The 22,547-nt window shown below is 40.2% G+C and overlaps 1 protein-coding gene across 1 annotated transcript in view; it reads left to right on the top strand.

Annotated features, from left to right (window-relative positions):
• The window catches only part of GALNT9 (polypeptide N-acetylgalactosaminyltransferase 9), a 130,450-nt gene extending 108,913 nt beyond the window's left edge, over positions 1–21,537 (top strand). The window contains exons 7-11 of the mRNA XM_058816647.1: positions 2,432–2,617; positions 6,472–6,609; positions 8,916–9,011; positions 15,512–15,679; positions 16,357–21,537. Of these exons, the coding sequence (XP_058672630.1) occupies positions 2,432–2,617; positions 6,472–6,609; positions 8,916–9,011; positions 15,512–15,679; positions 16,357–16,503 (735 nt within the window). The 3' untranslated portion in view covers positions 16,504–21,537. The remainder of the gene's footprint in view (positions 1–2,431; positions 2,618–6,471; positions 6,610–8,915; positions 9,012–15,511; positions 15,680–16,356) is intronic.
• Positions 21,538–22,547: the final 1,010 nt, after the last annotated feature.

Here is a 22,547-nt window from a genome sequence, read left to right on the forward strand (position 1 = left end):
ATCCAGGGAAACATCCCCTGCTGGTGTTAAAAGTTGCATATTCCCAGAAAGAAAACCAAGACATTTGGGGTAAATTTCAGCATCTTCTAAGGAAGAAGAATTTCCTTGAGTATTTTCTGGCTGTTTCCTTTCTTCTTTCCTCCTCTTCAGCAGATGTTGGATCTTTAAAGAGCAAAATCAGGCTGAGGGGAAAGGGAAGAAGTGACTGTCAGGGAAAAGCAGTCCCAGGGATTATGGATGGGGCAGTCACACCACAGGCAGACTCCTACTGAGGGCTGAGCACCGGGATCAGACAGAGTGAGAGTTATCTGGCCTGAGGCTGCTGCTGCCTTTTTTATTGTGCTTCCTTCAAAGCCAGGTGTCTGTGCTCCCTGTGGATTTCATCTGTGGAGAATTTATCACTGATAAATAACTGTTTGTGTTGAATTTACAGATGAGCTAAACTGTTTTCTTTAATGTTGCAGTTTAGTAGCTTTTCGTTTTCAGGTTTGTGCGAGCGCTGGCATTCAAAGGAAATAAATCTGTCACTCAGATAATGTACTTGCCCTTGGTACCAAAATACATAAATAAGAGTTACAAGGTCATTAAGCATATCAATAGAAAGAAAAATGTGCTGTGCATTAAACAGCTGACTTCCAGGTTGGGTTGGGCAAATAGCAGTATACTAAAGTGTACTGCTCATTTCTCCTTCTGATTGTGAAAATCAATTCTTTTTCTTTTTTTTTTTTTTTTAGCACTTTCTCTTTGCACTGGAAACCCTCAGCACATGTCAGTCCAAATTTATGAGCAGTATGTTTTTCAGTGTATTCCATTTATCAAATGTAAATTTCAGTAGCTAGTGATTTACTATGGAGCTCTTTGGAAAGCAGCAAGTAAATATTACCTAACAAAGTATTAAAAAAAGAAAAGCCAGAGCAGAGATTTTATTTGCCACTTCCCAAGCACTTTATCTTTGTCCTTGAAAAGGCAGGTTAGGTGGAGAATGCCCCAGTATAGCTCTGGTATGCATTTTAATGGAAATGTGTTTTTATTCTCAGTAAAAGGCAACCTTGGAAAGTACTGGATTACTGCTTATATTTTAATATCTTTCATTTTCAGACTTTTCTACTAGGTGCAGACCTGAGGGAGCTGGATCCATAAGCCTCCCACACTGTGCATCACTCCAGATCTTGCTGATGCAAAGAGACAAGTCCTCATTGTCCCCTGCCGTGGAGTTCAGACAGTAAACAATCAGCAGGGAGAAAATTGCACACTGTGGGTTCCGTGGTGTCTGGGCAGGCTGGGTGACACAGTCTCCACTCAGCCCCTTTTAGCCCTCTTCATCAGCTCAGGGCCACAGAGATAAGACGATGAGAGCCCTGGAGCACCTCTCCTGTGGAGACAGTCTGAGAGAGCTGGAGATGTTTAGTCTGGAGAAGACAAGGCTCTGGGGTGACCTGAGAGCCCTTTCCATACCCCATTCATGTGTCAAACACAGCCAGATGACACAGCTGGTTTTTGTAGAAGTTTCAGTAACACTAAATTAAAATAGCACCCATGACAGAGGTTACCACCTCGTAATTTATTCTCTGCCTGATGGTCTCAAGAACAGTGATACTGTGGTGAAGGACTTGTCTCTTTATGAATTCTAAACTTATGTACCTAATGCAGCCATCTGCATCCCCTCAGACCCACCTGCCCTGTGCAGCAAGGGGAGAATTGGATGATCCTTTTGAACTGACTGGCAAGCACCCTACACACAGAACAGAAGCACTTGTGTTGCCTCTGGAGGGGAAAGAGAAGCCACATGGCTGTTTCTTGGGTTTCATGTTGCTGAAATGGCTCCTGAGGTATTAAAGTCTTTTTTCCCAGCCCTGTGCTTGAAGAAGTCGGGATTCCTTAGCTCTGGTTTTCAAGGTTGTTTATTTTTCTTTTATCTAATACTTTCTTTTTTGGACCCATTGAGGTCTGTCAAGCAGGTCGGGTTGAGACACACTGACCGCCCTCAGGGTGGTGTTATCTTTTTATACTAAGAACTACATGTACTTTGTTTACAATAATTTTCCAATACCTATCACCTATGTTAGACAGTCTGTCTCTACTTTAAACCAATCCAGAGGTGTCACCATCACAGCAGAAGATGGAGAACAAGAGGAAGGAGAAGAAAGACAGGACATGCCCAGATTCCTCCATCAGGCCTCTTGAACCCTCATTCTAAATCCCCAGAATTCTACTTTTTCACCCTGTGATAAATTCACTAACATTCTACTCAAACCCTTGCTTGTAAATCTTCACACAAAGTCAATCACTTTTTTCATGGACTAAAATGGAAGGCACAGGCATCTTTGACTCCGTGCCAAGGTCTCTGAGCCCCCTGCCAGTGTGTCGAGCCATCCAGGGCAGCCAGAGGCATGTCCTGGGTTCTGACAGATGGTTTCTGTTCCTCCCCCAGGTGTGGCAGTGCGGGGGCAGCATGGAGGTGCTGCCCTGCTCCCGCGTGGCGCACATCGAGCGCACCAAGAAGCCCTACAACAACGACATCGACTACTACGCAAAGCGCAACGCCCTGCGCGCCGCCGAGGTCTGGATGGACGACTTCAAATCCCACGTCTACATGGCCTGGAACATCCCCATGGCAGTGAGTACAGCCCACACTTTCTGCCTGAACACAGGCAGAAAGACAGAGCTGTTCCTAATTAGCTCTTGGAGTGAATGTTGAAGTGTTGTGGGTCCCCAGGATGAGGTGCAAGATGAGAATTGACTCCAGGTTCTCTGAAGGCTGATTTATTATCATATAATATCATATTATATTAATAAGAAAATATAATATACATTAATAATATACATTATATTAAAAGAAATTATATACTATAACTATACTAAAGAAAGAGAAAGGAGACATCAGAAGGCTAGACAAGAATGATCGTAAAAACTCGTGACTGACCAGAGTCCCAACACAGCTGGCTGTGATTGGTGAGTAATTAAAAATAATTCACATGTTTGGATAAACAATCTCACATTCCAGAGGATTAAAACATAGAGAAACTGAGGCTTCTCATCTTCTCAGGAGAAAAATCCTGGCAAATGGATTTTTCAGGAAATATCACAGTGACAGGTGAAGGGTGTTACTACAGCTGCATGAAGTGGGCAAAGCTCAGGGAAAGAGCTTTGGAAAGTGCAAGTTCAGTATGGAGAGTTCTGCCAGGAGAACTTGCTGCCTCATCTAAGTTTAGTTGTGCACTCAGTGCTGACTGTTGTATGCAGTGACACAGATTTATAATTTAACCAGAGCAAAATGTCTCAGGTTTATGTGCTCCCCCAGAAGTCGTTAATTTGGGGCACTGTTAAACTCTGAGGTGTTCATATGCTACAACAGTGGGGACAACAGAAATGTCCATAAATAAATATCATCATTCATTGTGAGACTCAGTAGACCTCACCAGCATAAAAAACGAAGTATGCAATAAAAGAATCACACATTAAATAGTTTTATTGTCCACATGCTGAGAGGTGCAATGTGGGCACGTTCTGCTTCTCACTGTGCATATGAATTGTAGATGGCATGTGGGGGCCTCAAGGAATCCATGTAATATAAATATTAGATAAACTGTAGGTTCCATTTATCACTTAGCTCTGTAAGTATATCACATGCTACATCTGCACTGAGCACAATTCTTGAAGAAAAGAGTTTTATGTTATATCCCAGCCAGGTGGAAGCTGGCTGTTGGTATGTGCCTTGGCTGTGTCTGCATCCAAATTATTCATGAGAAGGGGCACAGGGAGAGCAGCTGAGGGGTAACATACACTGATGTGTAGGTAAGGATGGTTTAGTTAACCCTTACAGCAGGGGTTTGGCCAGAGCTGAAGGAAATAGGAACAGGAATGTTCCCATCAGAACAGGAAAAAATGCAACCCCAGAGGTCTCTGGGAATATTCAGATATGACCTGGAGTTCATCAAAGTCATGGGAGTCTTGTCTAAGACTTCATTAGATTTAGTCTGTCCTAAACACCTACTCATACTTTGGTACCTGGTTAATACATGAAACCCCATTTTCTTTCCCCTTACAGTTTTAAAAATACACATTTTAAAGGAGCAATGTTTCCTCTTTGTCCATTTCATGTGTGAATATGCCAGATATTTTCACAGCTCTAAATTCACTCACTGCTGTTCAATATGGACACTCTGTGCAATGTGTTTTTGGTGACTTCTTTTGGCACAAGAGGTAATCGCAGAGAATTATTTTGCCTTAACAAAAGGCAATACTGCATCACTTTTTCCACACAAGATTTCTGTGACAGTAGGAGGAAGGCAGTGCAGTGTCCATTAAAAATATATGAGCATTTTGGCCCTGTCTGAACACATAAAATACGCTTGCTAAAATGGTCAGTTTTCAATTAGGAGATGAAAAACTAACTGTAAATTTGCTTGCTTGATGACATGTGCAAATGAATTCTGAGAAAAGATGATATTTAAATAAGCATTTACGCCAAAACATGATTTCCTTTAATCTCTCTGAGATTACTTATTGATGCAGTTTTCTGCACTGAGCTACACAGCAGAGCTTTTAAAAAAACCCAGGCACATCTACAATAAAAGACATAAAATCAGCAGAAGTACTGAACATTAAAATTTCCTTTTCATAAAATAAATTGATTGATTGATAAAATGTACATCATAAAAATCAGCCTATTACCTCTCAGGAAAAGGAAGCTGAGAAAAGTTGGTGTTCATGACATTATTCAATACAGATGACAGAAGAACTGTACTTTTGGCATAAGCCATCACAAAAATCTTCTGCAGGGGAATTAGAAACCTTGCTATCTGGTTAGAAAGAATATATCCACACAGTAAATCCTGTGGACACCTCAGTCTTGTGCCATCACACTGTAACCTGCCCATGGTGGCTGCAGCTGGCACAGAGGGTGAGCACAGCTCAATTTGTTTTCATAACTGCTCCATTTGCTGCTCTTGTGCTCTGTAGAAACAGCACTGCAAAAAATGGCACTGTGTTGCCTCATTTTAAATAGGGCAGAAAAGAGGCAGGTAAAACACATGCATTTTCCCATACCACAAAACTGACCCAAATTACTCTTCTATAACTTATATTCTCAGCTTCTCCATATTAACTCTTATTCCCACCATCTTTTTTACAGCTCACAGGTTATTAAGAATGTGTGCATAATGTTTTTCTAGATCAGCAGATGGTTTTGGGCACACCTGCAAGATCATGTTCCCATAACCTTCAGCAGCAAGTCAGCGCAGCTTTATTCCAGTTAACCAAACACTTGGTACATCCCCACTTATGATTTATTCCTCGACAATTTTAGTGATAAAGGAATCTTACATTGGATGATTTATTGCACTGAGTGCCTCAGAGGATTGCCCTCCCTCCACGCAGCCTCAAGTACCACGTAAATTAACATTCATTTGAATGGATGCTGCACTGAGGGCTCCTGACAGAACGTGCATCAGCAAGCAGCAGTGAGCACAGCAAACCCTTTATGTGGCAAATAGGAAAACCTGTTCAGTATTACACTTGTATTCTCTCCTGAAAACCAGGCATCTGTTGGGGATCTTAATAAACCCTGAGCTGAGATTTGCTGCTGTCTTGGAACCCTGCATTAGAAACAATCTTTAGAATGTACAGATATTCTTCTGGAGGAAAAGCACAAGGCACTTCAGAGAGATCTCATGCAAAACTCCCCAGTTTCAGTCCATTTGATTAATAGAGTGTCAGAAAAGGTTTTTGGATGAGGTAACTCTTACTGTCTTAATGTTGAACTGTGATGATTTATAACACTTTAAATCAACAGACTCTAACTCAGGACTCAGCAGTTCTAAATGGCTGGCTTTGTTCATATCAACTTGAATCTTCCAGCCTGTGTCTTTCATGGGATTTGTATTTAAATGTGAATTAAATTCTGAAGTAGAATTATAAAGGTTTTGAGTTTAACTGCATTCTATGGCTCAAGTCTGCAGTTCTAGTAAAAACTGAATGCTGTTCTATATGAATGCTTACTGGAGCTTAATGATTTTTGAGTAGCTTCACTTTGAAGTTTTAACAGATCTGTTCTGACATCATTTACTTCACTGAATACTCAAATCTCTTACTGGAGTAAGCATGACCAAGCTGCCGTATTTTAGATCAGAATTACTGCCTAAATTCTAAATGAATCTGAAAACAAAGGCTTCAGGATTGATTGCAAACACTTAGAACTGCTGTAAGTAAAAACATTCTTATTGTATTCTTATTATTTTGATTTATTTTGGGGTTTCTTTTGTTCTTTGTGCTCCTTTTTCCACTGGCTTTCATTAATATTTATTGTCTGCACTCAGCACCAGCTGTTTGGTGAGCTGCTGCTTACAACAAAAGCAGGAAAGGAGGGAAATACAGCTTGGTACACAAAATGAACTCCAGTTTGATTTCAGTGAAGATAGCAACCATAAAGCCAGCGCAGTGAGATTTCTTTATTCTTTTTCTGCTTTGCAGAACCCCGGAGTTGACTTTGGAGACGTTTCTGAACGAATTGCTCTGCGACAGCGACTGCAGTGCCGGAGCTTTAAGTGGTACTTGGAGAACGTGTACCCTGAGATGAGGGTTTACAATAACACAGTCACTTATGGAGAGGTACAGCATGTCTTTGGAAACACATCACAGCTGCACTCGAGCACTCCTCTGCTTTCAGAGCTGGCTATCAGGATGTACCGAGCAATTACACATCAGCACAGCAGTGGTGACAAAAATGCCCTCCCCTCCTTTTAACCAGCACTAGGGAGTGTGGCTTTGAGAAGCCCTGTTCCTTTTGTTGGAAGGCAGCAGGTTGTAGGGACACAGTCTGGGGTCACTGGGCGTGGGGCTGTGGCTGAGCCCCATCCCCAATGGGCACAGCTGTGAGGAGCAGGTGAGCAGCATTGGAACAACGAGCCATGGAGTGCCAGGGGCACTGAGCAACCACCAAAGGGAACAGAGGGCACACAGGGGCACTGCATCAGCATGAGGGGATAAATGGTTGGGCTAAAGAACAAGAAGGGCAGGTGTTTGAAGCCTTCTGAAGTGACCTGATGTTACTCTGTTTGGGTTGAAGCCTTCTGATGTTGTATGGTGATATTCTGTGTATCATAACTCTCTCAACAGTGACCTATGCTGCAGCACAGGTGAAGTCATCCTTACTGACAATTACACACAACCTCCTTGGCTCTCATTTTAAAACACTGAGACATAAGTTTGAGCCAGTCATTTTCCCAAATAAGATGCCACAGACATCATAAAGAAAACGTCAGTGGTCAACAGAGCTCAAATAATTGTCTACATGAGCCGCAATTAAATCTGAAGCCAATATATTTTCCCACGAGACAGCTAAATGGAGACTGTTCCTTTCTCTTCCATTTGATTGACTTCATACAAAAATAAGTCAGGCACTTGAGACATTGATACAAAGTGGAAGTTTTATTCCATAATATCACTTTGCATCCTAATATAACTATCCCCATCAGGAACTGAGAAAAGACGTTGAGTAAATTCAAGAGGAGCTGTTGGTATCTGTCAGCTCTGAGGAGGTCGTTAACAGTGAAGAACATTGGCAGAAGTGCCAATGTTGTGTCAATTATATCAGACCCTGAGCAATCTGGGCTAAATTTTGTTCCTCTTGAGCTGTCACATAGAAGATTATTGAGTCAAACAGGAAGTTGAGTGACGCAAATATCAAATTCTTTAACATTTTTAATAGAATAAAGTCACACAAGGTATTTACCTGTTATAAACCAGCCTAGGTCCCTTTCAGTCTTTAGGCTTCATCCTAACGACATCAAGCTGTTGTAAAGTACTTCTGGGTATTTTCCTGGAGGAAAAGATGTCTGGATTTTTGTGAGGTTCAAGAAAAATAAATGTATTGAGTAGATGTAAGACAGATTGGGACAGCAGTAAAAATATATTTCCTAGTGACTCACTTCCCCTTTTTTTAAAGCCATCTCATAAAGCTGTCTTCATCTTCTTTAGCCTTTATAGCCCCCAAGCCATAAAATAAACCTCCTGAAATTTAGTTGTTGGTGGGCCCCCTTATCCAATTGGATTCCCTGTTATGCTTGTACACTATAATATGAAGGAATATATACTGATTTTTTCCTGACACCTTATGCAGCAGCTGTTTCTAAATTATGGGGGTCCTCAGACAGGTACTTCACAGTCTAAACCAAAATTGACCTGTTGAGTCTTTTGAGGTGTCTGTCTAAATAACTTCTTATTTATGATATCTCTAAAGTTTTTCTATGTTCGAAATATGTGTGTAATGCTTCCAGCCTCAAGAGAAAGGCTGGAAGTGTTTTCACAAGAGCTCCATCCTAGTTTTTATAGGCTTGTAAATTCTTCTTGTCTAGGAAAGCACAGGAATTTTTTACTTCCTTGGATCTCTGAACTTGTGCCCTTTCATAAAATGTGCTTTATGTCACTTCTGTACATAACAATGTACTATATTTTTAGTTCAGATAAAAATTTTTCACATGTTTTTTTGATTTTATATCAGCAATAGGAAGAAACAAAAGCATGTCACATCCAACACCAATCCTGGGTAGCTCCTATCCTGTTTGTAAAGTCCCATTCTAAACATACAGGGTCAAAATTTATGTTTGCACATTGACAATTTGGAGCAAAACTTGGCCTGGGTGAATTTTAGGAAGTTCTGATCCTTGAGTAATTGCCAAAAATGTACCTCTGACCCAAGGTGTGTAAAGACAGCAGGTTGTCCAAATAATGTCTTTTCCTGGAGCAGATTCACTGCTGGTACTCTGTCCTAGCTGAAGGAGAAGAATGTGTCCCTCAGAGAGCAGTTTTACATGGTATTTTTATCAGGAGCTGTAGCACAGCTGAGATTTAGCTGGGCTGGACTGAAATGGGGATTAATTTCCAGCTGAAGTGTTTTCATTCTGATCTGGTTCCAGGTGCGGAACAGCAAAGCCAGCGGCTACTGCCTGGACCAGGGGGCTGAAGAGGATGACAAAGCCATCCTTTATCCCTGCCATGGAATGTCCTCCCAGGTAAAGGGTGAAAATCCCATCATGAGTGAGAAACCTTGAACTCAGAGAATATTCAGAAGAAACAAAGAGTAATTGGATGTATTTGTGTTGAGTATGGCAGTGTAATTCCTGAGCTGCAAAGGCAAATGTCTGGCTTTGCTCCAGTCTTGTCAGGTGCCTTTTCCAAGGTTGTCCAGCTTGTGAATCCATACTTTGAAATTGCCAGTTAGGAAAACAGAAGGATCACATTACTTGTTTAAATAACAGGGATCCACTGAAGATTAATTAATTTAGGTAGTCTGTGGGAGTGAGCAGTTCTTCTTGCTATAACATGACTTATTCATGGTACCTCTTTAATTTAACTGTTCCTTGGTCCAGCAGGCTCTCGGGCAGAAATTATTTATCAAGCTGCTGATTTGATTCCCCAAGTAGGCAAAAAGTTAAGCATATATTTAACATCAGCTTCAAAGGGAATTAAGAATATCCTCTAAGACTTTTCTAAAATAGGTTTCTCTTTTTTTTTTTTTTGGTCATTCCCTGTGCATATTATTATTTTCTTTCAGATGTCTGAAGATTTAAAAATGACATTTCTTCTTTCCATGCTCATAGTGATTTTACTCATACAAGTTGGATATTATTTAAATCCAGGACTTGAGCTTTTTCTGAAATGAAATTCTTGTTTCTTTTGAAGTAGCATCTGAATCAAAACTATATTAATGAACATTCTCATGTGTAAATAAACTCTGACCTTATCAGGCTTAACAATTATCCAAGGCTCAGTCATGCATTTATTGATTGGGAGTCCTGGCTCATGCATCACCACGGAGGTGAAGTGAGACAGACAGTAATTCCTGCTGGCACAATGTCCACCTTTGGCAGGATCATTATGGACTATTTGACTGACACTCTCCTAGCAGAGGTGGAAGGAGCAGCCTTTGAGTAAGGTAACAAAATGGCATTGCTTAAATAGATGTAAATTAGCTTCTCAAGAAGACTCTCATTAGAGATGTCAAGGCGCTCAGAGAGAGCTCAGTCTCCTGCTCCATCCTAATCGGAACAGAAAGTTGCAAATTTAAGTCCTTCCTGAAAGTCCCTTAGCAACATCTAATCTCTGTCATGATGTTCTAGGACTTAGAAGAGTAATGAAATAAATGGTTCTGACTGTAATTTATTTTGCAATTTAAGTCCTTAACCTACTTGTTTGCGTCCATGATTCCTGTTTCACAGAGTAGGCTTTGACTTTGACTTCAGGAAGAAAATAGATGAGGGCATAAGTTACAGTGATTTTTTTATTCCCTTTAAAACAAACAAACCAACAAAAAACAGGAAAAGAGTTTTCATTCTGCAAGAAACACCAAATGAAGGCAGAAGTGATGTTTTATCTAAGTTGAGTATTTCACAGACAAGCATGGATTGGAGCCACTCAAATGCAGCCAAGTTAATTAATGATTACACAGCTGGAAAACTTCTATAATCTCACCACAATTTACAAAATTAATTCAGTGTGAGAACCACAGCTGCACAAACCCTAATCAAGGATATTCAAGCACATAGCACAAAAGGTGTTGACAGCAAGCGTTTTAATATATTAAATAAACATTTTTTAAGCCCCTCTTCTAATCAGGCTGGGTGAGCATAGTTGTCTGCTGCATTTAGCTTTCCATTTCTGACATGTTTCATCTCAAGCATAGGACATAAAATACCCCTACTGAGCTGAGATTTGGGTTATTAGTACATGTCTACTGAATATAAATTCATATAAATATGGAACTCCCTTTCCCCAGTTGGGTTATCAGTGTTGTTCATATGTCCTACCAACGGGAAAGCCTCTCCCTGTTTAGCTACAGCCCTGTTTGTTTTTCATACTCTTCAATTCTGACAAGCAGATTACCAGTGATTTTAGTGCACACATGGTTCCACTGAAACCCACCCAAGTCAGGTAGGTGTTTAAAGAAAGCTGGGTTAGGAATAAGATTACTGTTCATCTGTGAAAAAATGTTCTTTTTCTCTATGTCCTACCTTTCTGTTTCCCTTGGATGTTGTTGTCCTGCATTACAGTGGCAAAATAAAACCACTCCACTGTGACTGCCTTTTCCCTATGTGTATTTTCAAGATCAGTTTTCCCCATGATAAATCACATCTTTGTAATGATATCAGCTTTTAAATTTCTTTATTCAAACAGGGACAAGCTCTTTTATGGATGCTCTGGAATGCATTTAGCCTGAGTTTACATCAATTTGGTTTAATGAGTTTGACTTGAGCTAAGTCATTGTAAGCTAACAGCTAAGAATATCCAGACAAGGTTTTGCATCAGTCTGAGTCGATTTCAAAACCTATTTTACAGCAAAGTAGTGTCCTTTTTATATGTGTTCATTGGATCTGAAGTTTGAGTCTAATGGCTTTCAGGAAAAAAACATTTGCAAATACTACTGGGAGAAACAGTCCAGGGCTACAGAAGATTTGTAAATAAAGAAATATATTTGGAGGCTTGAACTGCTCTGCATCTGTGTGTGGCTTCCATTGTGCAATCAGCTGCAAAGCCCAGTGGTATTATACACTTTTGTTGTAAAATAAATTAAAAAAAAAAAAAAAGTGAGATTGTGAGGACAGATACAACACCCCCAAAAGTGGAACATGTTGTTCTGGAAGCTTCATAGAATGGTTACAGGACACACAGGTTTTGAACCATCTGAGAACACTGCACAACCCCAGTGGAAATATTCACTGTCTCAGAGCCTGCCTTGAATGCTGTGATGTGGAGCTGATTATATGGTATGTGAAGGAGAGGAGAACATAATGAAATATCATCTTGGGATAGAAGGGCCAGGGTGAACAGCCCCCTTGGCCACCCTCCTCCCTTCCCTTTCACAGCAGAGACAGGGGAGGCTCTGCAGCTGTGAGAGACAGAACTCCCTCTGCATTGAGAGCAACCAGAGGGAAGGGAGAGCTCCCTGCTCGGATCCCTGGGGCTGCAGCTACACAAACAGAGTGAGAGGAGATGAAAGGCTCTGCTTAAGCTGTTGCTAGAGGCAGGTATTTAACATTTTGCTGGGTAGAGCTGTGAGTGCCCAGATTTGTGTGCAGGGCAGCAGGGTGGATGAACAGGTGCTTTCTCCACCTGCAGGAAGAGGTGGGTGGGATTCTGGAGCAAACATGGAAGTTTGATAAGCTGTGATCTGTTTGCCTTGAGGGGACAGGTATTCTGGAGATGTAGGGTGTTTGGGATTCCTGCATTGCTCAGTGTTTCAGTTCCTGTGTCAGCTGACAGCTTGCCTTAACTGCAGGGCTGAGGAACCATTAAAGATTTCCTTTTGCCTGGAGAACAAGAGTGAGAGAGAGGTTAAATTTAGTGTGGAAAGCTACCCGGCCCATCCTAGAAACTGTTTCCTACAAACAATTACCTGCAATCATTTGGTGCTTTTTTCACTTGGCTGGAAGTTAGCAGGAAAGGATTTTTGGAGTCAAACCCTCCAGTTTAAAGCTGCCATTTTGTTACCACATTAATATTCCCGGAGAATCATATTCCATAGGCAGCAGCACTGACTATTTTTGATCCACGTATGGTGGCTTTGATAAACAACCTTTGACATCTTTTGCATTCTGCTCAGATTTCTGAATGTTGAAGGGAAAACTGTCTTATCTGCCATCAGTATAGCAGATGGTATCTGGATTAGATCTTTAGTATTTAATAGAGCACTTGGCTTCAGTGTCATTTGAATCCTTCAGCTCTTCCTAGATAAAAGAGATAAACTGAGTGAAGGTCCATCCCAATGTGATGTATAGAAGTGTGCTTCTGTTCTGCAGCTTGCAATTTGGAGTGTGTAGATATCAAAGGATCTCAGCCATCAAAACTTGCGCAGATTTTTTTGGTTTTTTTAATTCATAGGATTTAACATTTCTTAACAAAGGGAACTTTGTAATTTGATTCTGGCTGGTTGACACTGGGAATGGATTTGACATCCATTGTGTATCATGCCCACAGTCCTGACATAAATAGGAATTATTTCTTTTTGGATGCGTTAATGACACTTAAGATCAAGTTTGGACACAGGATGTATAATTTTCATTGGCTGTATCCCAGTTCATGCTTTCTATCCTATAGTATAAGCAACTTATTTTAATGCTTATTTTATTTTCACAGTTTATGTTGTCTCTAGGAAGTTAAAACAGGAATTCTTTGGAGAAAGATGTTATTAATCATATAGTAGTTTCTTGAACCTTAATTTCTGGTCTGATTTTGCAGAAGCAGGCTCTACAGCTTTCCAATGTAATATGGTCTGAACTGAGATAATCCTTTATGGGTGGGGTTTTTTTCTATTTCTGTATTATTGTGGAATAAGCCTAAGTTTTCAAGACTGTTGGAACAGCCATAAAAACTTGACAGAAAGTGCAGATTCAGGAAATTAGGCCCATGCTGTTCCATTTGTCTCAAGATTGTACAGATAAGAGTCTCCTGCACAGAGCCATCCCTGACCCTGTTGAGCTGTAACACAAACTGCCACTTTCAATACTGCAGATAATTTAGAATAGAGTTAATGTATCTTCCACTTCTAAAGCCTAAGCAGGACTGGTCCTTTCTGCTCTGACAGGCTGCTCTATAACAAAGTGCATGGCCACTGTGACACAGAGCACATGGAGCTCTGGCTACTGAGATTCTGATGACAAAGAATGTTTCAGACAATTTTAATACCAGTACAGAAAATGCTGCTCATCTCAAAAAGGAAAATCAGTCCTATCCTACAGAGCAGATAGCCCATTATAAACAGTGCTTCTGATTATCTACATAAGGCAAAGCCAACAAGCTTGTGGGGCAGTATTTTGGGACTACAGAGAGATAATAAGGACTGCAAGATGAATACATTTTCTGGTCAGTGTTTCAGCCATACCTGCAGTTCATTTGAATTCTGCTGAAAAGCCATTAAATAGAAGTGTGAAATGTACAGTCTGGTTCTATTTAAGAAAAAAAGTAAAAGACAAAATGTTGTGTTTGATTTGCAGTTTTTTAAACAGCTCCTTTTTATGTGAAAAAACAAAGTTAATTTGTCTGACCTGGCAGTCCCTTCAAATTTTGAATTATTTTGCTTGCTTGAGCTTATTTTACATATGTCCCTCCTAATCTCAGAGCGGGAACAACTTGATGAAGTGTGTCCAGACTGTGCCATGACAAAGGCACTGTTCATAGCCAGAGCATCCTCATGTGGTTATCTCTCTGATGTAGGCTCTCTTCTACCTCTGTGCTTCACATGGCTGCTCTGAGCAGAAGTGGCAGGTGGGAAAATGAACACATACTATGTCAAAGAGCATCTGGTCTGGGAGCAAGTAGACCATGCTCTTTTTACCACCAGCAAGAAATGATTATTCACAGCATGATTCTTCTGAGGTTAATAAGGATGGCAGTAGAAAGCCAGACTCTAATTTGAGTTTTTTTGATTGATTCTTAATGATATCTCACACACTGGTCAGTGGCATCCAATAAATGGCAGGCACTTCTGACCTTCCTTCCCTTTCTTGTTAAGTAAGTTCAGCCATATAACAGCAATAGGAGCAGACAGGCAGTGAATTTCCTGGGTGGTAATTGCATTTCTTTGGTGGCTCAGATCCTCACCCTGCAGCATCCAGACTGACAGCACACCAGCCACATAGCTGACTCCACTCTGCAGTCTTTTGGCACCTGGCTGTTGCACTTTCAGAGTAGGAAAGGCAAAATATTATGGTGGTTTAATGACTCTGGGTTTAAGCACAGAAGTGAGAAGTAGATAAGTCTGATTTGATGTATTGGCCTGCTGCCAAATTAGCATCGTGCATTTTTGCTTTAATGTGCTTTACAGAAAACTGAAATACCAGAGTGTCATTCTTTATTATGTAGGCCTGAAGCATATGTTAGCAAATTTGCTGCCATTTCCCTCATGGTTTCTTTTTTTCCTCTCATATTTTTGGATATGGGTTGCATGGCTGGATTTTTTTCAGTAATGTTTATTTACAAAAACTAATTAGACTTGTTGCTATCAATAGCCTCTAACAGAGCTCTTAAGAACAAACTGCACGACAAAATTGACATCGTGTCCTTGTTAAATCAACTCCTGCTGAGTGGGCAGGATTTGCATATTGATTACTTCACTTCCTTGATTGCCCTTTTTGCAGTGACATAGTGGGTGGGGAGTGGTGGGGAGCAGAAGTGTGGGAGAAGGGGATGTTGTGCTCTAGTTTATACCAACATTACTGAGATTTGCCCTTGAGCAGCATGTGCCAGAACCAATGTGCAGAGTGGTGGGGAGTAGGAGTATGGGAGAAGGGGATGTCGTGTTCTATGTTTTACCAACATTGCCAAGATTTGCCCTTGAGCAGTGTGTCCCAGATCCAGTATGCAGAGTGGTGGGGAGCAGAAGTGTGTGAGAAGGGAATGTTATGTTCTGTGTTTTACCAACATTGCCAAGATTTGCCCCTGAGCAGCATGCCCCAGACCCAATGTGCAGCAGGACCCAGGGCTCCTCAGCAGCTCAGAACTCTCCTTTCTCCCCCAGCTCGTCCGCTACAGCTCGGAAGGTGTCCTGCAGCTGGGGCCCCTGGGCTCCACCGCCTTCCTGCCCGACTCCAAATGCCTGGTGGACGATGGCAAGGGCAGGACACCCACCCTCAAGAAGTGTGAAGATGTCCTGAGGCCAGCACAGAGGTTCTGGGATTTCACACAGGTAAGGAAGAGCTGAGGAAGCCTTGAATTAGAGAGGGATGATGCCAAGGAGGTCTTTGGAGGGCTATACCAGGAATTCCCCCCAGTACTTTTTAGAAATAGTCAGATATGTTTTCCATAGATCATGTGCTACCCAGGAATATTCTTTCATTATTAATAGAAATTTTGGGGTATGATTTCTAGGAATTTTTGCTTATCCTGTTTTGGAGTATTCTCAATTTCCGTCCCGATTGTCAAGAATGTGCTTGTAATTGTTTTTTAGCATTCAGAACTTTTCTAGAATTTTTCTAGCGCCTCTATAGGCATTTTTTAAGATCTAGAATCTTCATTTTTAAGACTTTCAAAAGCATTATTACAGTCTCTGGGATTTCCTGTTTCTTGGGCTCTGTAGGGATTCACTAGTGCTTTTTAGAGATTTTCTAGTGATTTGGGGGGATTTTCCCAGCAATTCCTAAATGTACAATTATCAAGGAATTGTTGTGGTACTTTTTATGTATTAACTAGCTTTTCCTAGGAATTTCTAGAACTTTCTGGGCAATATATCACTGATATATATATATAGAAATACGTTTTATAATGTTTTTTAAGGATTTACAGATCTAGCACTGTTTTTTCTAGTCTGTTCATCTTGTGTGTTCCTTCCTTAATCTTTTTTTTCCCACCTTTTTTTTTTTCTAGAATGGTCCAATCATCAGCAGAGACACAGGCCGTTGTCTAGAAGTGGAAATGTCAAAGGATGCAAATTTTGGGCTCAGATTGGTTGTACAAAGGTGCTCGGGGCAGAAATGGATGATTAGAAACTGGATCAAGCATGGGAGGCACTGACTGTGGGGCTGAGCTGCCTCTCCTGCTGCTGTCCATTGCTCAGTGTGCCATATCTCCCGAGGCATTTGTCTTAAAGCAAATTAGTTTGAACAGGTCTTGGCTCTCAAGAGTCCTCCATCGTTGGTCATTCCAAGGAAAGAAAGAAGAAAAAGGAAAGCAGACACACACATGTCCTGTTTGACTTTTCCTTGCTTCAGCAGACGATGTGGGAAGATTAACGAGAGTTTTCTGTTGATTTGGAAATCTTGTGAAGACCAGAACACAACAGGAAAGTGGATTCCTTAAGCTCTCCTAGAGGAATTGACAGATCTTTCTATGCTGAGTTCAAAGGAGACATCCCAATACTGCCTCAAAAAGAGAGTTCTCTGATGGGTAGCTTTTTAGCTTTAAGTTTTGGACTGGTGCACAACTCCTACGGTGAATAATTATGTGCCTTTTTTATTGTACTTCGTATAAAAGAGGACTGGAAAAATCCTACCTTTTCAGCATGTCTGGTTCGTTGTACTAAACAAGAAGATCTGTAAATAACATTGGAAATATATTATAATATATGATACATTTCAAGGTTGATTGTTTAGGAGTCTCTGTTTCTAGAAAGAAACTGTTCTGCAAATGTTTACAGGTGGTTCTCAACCTTTGAGCTGCTGGACAGCAGCATTTTAGAGACCTCTTCTAGTTAGACACAGATAAATGTTGAATAGGTAAAATAGCCACATGCTCCATTATATTGCCACATTTTACATTTGTTGGCTGTAGAGACATCACAGTTTAGCACTTGGATATTTGGCTCTTCTGAGGCAGTAAATGTCCTGGTGGATGGATGGATTTCAGGAGGCCTCAGCTGGCCCCAAAGCCCTGAGTGTGTGTCCTGTCCTGCAGGTCACTGTTGTGTTGTTCCGGAGACTGCCTGGAACAAGAATGCTCCAAATCCTCCTTATTCTGGAAATAAGTTGACTGGCTTAGGTGCCATCTGTGGAGCTTAAAAACTTGGATCTTCCATTTTGTTTCCCATCCTGTGAAAATGTCAAATGTGAGCAAATATGCTGTGTGAGCACTGTCTAGACAAATTTCCTGAATAAACCAACAAAGTCTTTTCAGCATTTGAAAAACAAACACAAGCCTAGTGATAAGAAGGCAAGTTAGAGCAAGAGGTAGGGAGCATATATAAATACTGTTACTCTGAAATATAAATATTTTACTCTAGCTGACCCATTGGCAGCATCTTTGTAAACCTGAATTTAATAATGTATCCAGTGGTTCATGCAGGGTCAGTGCATATGGACAGAGCAGTGACAAGGTTTTTTCCAAAAAGCTGTCAATGTTAATGAGCACTGTCATCAGCAGGTTTTGGATGCGGGTCTGTGGCACACAGCTTTTCTGTACAGATGATTTCAGTCATACTGAAGGAGAGACAGAGATGGTATCTGTTAATTTCACAGTTTAATATTTTATAGTTTAAAAAAAAATTGTTTTGTTTTACTGAGCCAGAGAAATAGATAATTGCAGTCACTGTGGTACTGTGAATCTTGGTGATCTGTTCCTTGAATAACTTTTGCCATTCCTATTTCAAGGCATGCTGAGCAAAATTTAATGGAAACAAAGTTAATTTTTCAAGGGCATGGTATGTAATAAAATTTTTACTTTTAACATGCAAAATCCATCAGGTCTTTTCAAGTCTTGGTTGGCATCTAGAAAGCATATCACTATGTTTTGCTCCAGTTTAATTCTTGAAATAGAGTGTGCAAGATGCAATACCAAGCCAATTCTCCTGGAGTTTACTTGTGGCTAATTGCTGATCTTTATTCATGTCTCATGGACCAGGTTACACGTGAGCATATACTAAAGAGTAATTCTGGGTGAGATTCTAGGTACAAAAATACTTAAAATTCTGTGTTTGTGGTAAGTTGAACACAACCTTTTGAAAAGTGTAATAAGACCTGCAGAGAGAGTAGCATCTTTAATAAATCAAGCAATACTGTATAAAACCACAGACAATCTCAGTATTCAAGCCTTCCTGCAGGTCCAAAACAGGTAGGAAACTTCAGGCTAAATAGGGATTGGGAACAGCTGCCCTGCATTTAACCTCCTTATGTTAAGCTATCAGACAATTTAAAATTATATTTACCATCTATGCAGCAGATGTTGAAGGCTTTGTACAGGAGTGAGTTTGTAAGTGAGTTTTCATCTTCTCTCCAAATACAATTTCCACCTTTTAAACTGTATGAAAGCTTTATTCTCCTTTTGTTTGCTCTGATGGAGTTTTACTCCTTGAGGGAGGTGAGAAAGCAAAAGAAGGAAAAGATGGTTTCACCAGGTGAGATTTTGGGGGAGTAACAGGTCATTCATACCCATTTTAAGTCTTTCCAGTGAGTAAGTGCTAACTATTTTATATGAACATGGCAGGCAGTGGAAATTAATTATATATCAGTGTGACCTATTAGAGTATGAAGTTGCAGTACTGAACAGAAGCAAATATGTCATGTGCTTTCTTTTTCCCTTTTATTTTTCCTTGTCTTGAATTAGCAATCTACATTTGATCCTTGGTTAGCCCCTTAGTGGGGCAGCAAGACTTTCAAACCCTGGGTAAATGAAAAAGGAAAACTGAATATTTAGAGGAACTTAAAGTTTAAATCTACGCTCCTGAAACAAATCTGGCATAGGCAGTTTAGGAGCTTTGAAGCTGAGAGGACCAGATAGATCTGTGTTTACTGACAGAGATGTCAAACCTTCATCTGACACCACCATGATCAAAGAGAATTGGGTTTCTTGGAATTTTGCCCCTCAGGGCATTTGACTGTGGCCACACTGTCTGAGAGTGGTCAGTCCTGGCAGGTTTGAGTGCCAAGGCCGCCAGCTGCAGGAGGCTTGCAAGAACCAGACTTAGGGTACAAGAAGGAAAACAGGTTTTTGTGGTAGATAAATGGCTTTGAGATTTACATAGTAACATAAAAGAAATCAAATTAACTCTTAAAAGGTGGAGTTGGTATTTTATGTGATTGTCATTTTTTTAAGACTTGCTGGAACAATTTCTTATATTTGCAAAACACATCTGTTGGATTAATTTTACTTTATTCTTTATCTGTATGAACCACTGCTTTGGCTGTGGTACTAACATGGTGACTCTGCATGTGAGAGAGTCTTAAATATTCTCTCATCAAAGGAATAATAATAAAAAAAGCCTTGAGTATTATCTGTTTTAACCAAAGTCTATGGTTCTTTTGTCAGTATTTCACCCCTTAGTATAATCTGAAATCCTGCTTAATGGTGTTCAAATTTTCAGTCTTGTTTCCCACAGTGCAGCATTCTAGATCTCATGAAAAGTATTCAATGTAGTGTAATATGCCTTGTGCAGAAAATTCAGATCAAAGGTTTTCTATGCTATTTTGTTTGATTTAGAGGATTATGGAGCTAAATACCAGGTCATAGGACAAAAGAATAGAAGGTAAGAAAGATCAGCACACCAAAGAAAGTCGAGCACACTGTTGTGAAAGCCAAACCAGGAAAAATATTATTTTCTAAGCATATTAGAGTCCCTAAAAATGAGTTTGAGTCCTAAGGTAATAAAAGCTTTTTCTTTTTTGAGAGCTATAGACTATTTTCCAAGCTGAATTTAATTTTGGTTTGGTTGAATCTATTTGTTCCTCAGCCAGAGCTGTCCTCTAGCCTTACTGGCTTGCTGGTTCCTGAGGCAAGCTCCAGTGGGAAGGAAACAAGAGAAACTTGATGCTTTGGAAGGACCCACTGGATTCCCCTTCAATCATGTAAGTTCTCTATTGTGCTCACCCATCAGAACTCTTCAGGCCTGTTCCACATGCAAAAAACCAAACTCAGGTTGCACAGAAGTCTTTTGAGACCAAAATATGGAAACAAACAACTGCTCTTCATACATATTTTCAAAGTGTTGAAATGTTTCTCTCAGTTGAACTAATAATTCGGGGTTTAATGTATCTGAAGATGAAGCCTTCATGGTCCTTCATTTACAGTCCTTTTCATTGGCCTGTCCCTTTTAAAAAACTGATCTAGTAGATGAAAATCTCACTTGCCATGTGACAAGGGGTGTAATCTATCTGACACAGGATAGCTGCAGTTTTAAGTACTTAAGTCATAGCTAGTCAGATTTAATGAAATAGCACCAGTCCTAATCTGTTCTTTAGATCAATTACACCGTGTGTAATTCCTTCAGTATCCAGTATTCATTTGAAATGGTTCATTACCAGCCACACAAAAGTGCATTATGGCCAGTTTCAGGATCCAGGGAGTTGGGCTATAAGAAATACAACAGAAGTTGTAGTTCAGAGGGAGTTTAGCATATTATTATTCAGATAGGGCACAAATGCCTTTGTTTTTCATGAGAGGCTTTGGGAGGAAGAACAACTACAAGAATTCACTTGATTGAAGGCGTTTCTAACAATGATGTTCTATTTTTTCCTGCTGCTATTTTGACTGCCTGCTTCTTAGTGCTGATCAAAGTCAATGGTAGAGGTCATAGCACAGATAAAAGATGGTGTTGCAAATTAGAATATCTAGCTAACAGGCTGGATAGAAACCAAGGAATGATCAGATCTCTAGATCTAGATGCCACCACAGGAAACTTAATACCCAAAAATTCTCTTTGGAAAGAATCCCAAACTACAGTGACCTCTTTAGTGCATTATAATGGATTTCAGAATGGCTCCATAATAAGATTCAGTGACTTACTTTGCAAAGGCATTAATGACATGTAAACTAAAAGGTATTGAGTTCAGGGGTTGTCCTAAATAAAAACAATGGGGTTTGGCCAGGAATGCTTACAAATACCCAGTGAAACAATATATGGCAACCTGCTTTTGAAAAACAATTTCTGAATCAAGAGTGAAGAGTGTCTTCAAAGACATGTCAAAGCATTGATTACTTTTCATAGTATTAGTGTTTCCTATTGGCCATCAACAAGTGTTGTGCAGTTTTCAAACTCTTTGTAATGTTTAATTTTAAAAAATTGCAGCAACTAGAATGCAAGTTGTGACTGCAAATATTTTTTCATTGTGTGGCACATCATCAAACCAATTTGTATTCACACTGAAAAAGTTAATAAATTACTATGCATTTTACTGCTGACACGAGCTGCATGTTTTATCATTGTACATTTGGACACGCATATTAAAATTCCAAGATTCACACAAAGGAAAACTAGAATAGCAAAGCATATGGGCATTTTAAAATTTAAATTGCACATATTGTGTTCTGAAAGGCAGTCACCACGCACTCGTAAGAGACTTGGCCCTGGGGGTGCACAACCAAAACTGGATTGATAACAGTGCAGACTAATGTCATCTACATATCCAGCACCTCATTACTGCAAACAGTCAATAATTGTTGTTTAGAGATATGAAATAGGATGCAGGGAAAATGTAGAATGATCCTTTCACCATGTATGTCCCCCTAATTTCTCAGGGTAAGGCCTTCCCAAGATAGAGGCTCTACACACCATCCCAACCATTAGATTTAATGACATTGGGGCTGTATGTATCCAATCCACTCAGAGCTCTGGGTATCACAACATCCTGCTGTAATAAATAGCACAGTTGCTGTGAGTCAGTACCACAGCCTCTCATTCCATAGGATGCCCTGTAGTTCTCTTATGGTGAAAAGCTGTGAATAACTGCTGCCAACTCTTTTTTAACACCCTTTTTCATTTGACCTCTGTCATCCTGTTTTAAAATATATTGCTGAACTGACTGTCATGCTTTTTTTTGTGTGTCACCAGCAAACAACTTTGTAACTGCGCAAGCAGATGGTCTGTGTCATCTCTTGTGCTGGGTGATAGCAGGGTGAGAACCCATTGGGTTCCTGAACTGTTCAGTGGGATAAAACATACATTGCTGGCTTTAACATTGATTTTGGATCTCAGCCAGGCTGTTTCTCCAGTGTGTATGACAAAGTTTGCAATTTGTGATCAAGGAGAACAGAGCATCTGAGAAAGGATCCAAGCCCTTGTTTCATTCTTCCGTGCCCTTGCTGCTCCTGCTGTCAGGAGGCTGTGGAGCACCCAGGATTACAGCTGAGTG

Source organism: Ammospiza caudacuta, chromosome 18 (assembly GCF_027887145.1).
Source record: "Ammospiza caudacuta isolate bAmmCau1 chromosome 18, bAmmCau1.pri, whole genome shotgun sequence".
In the NCBI taxonomy this organism is placed as follows: domain Eukaryota; kingdom Metazoa; phylum Chordata; class Aves; order Passeriformes; family Passerellidae; genus Ammospiza; species Ammospiza caudacuta.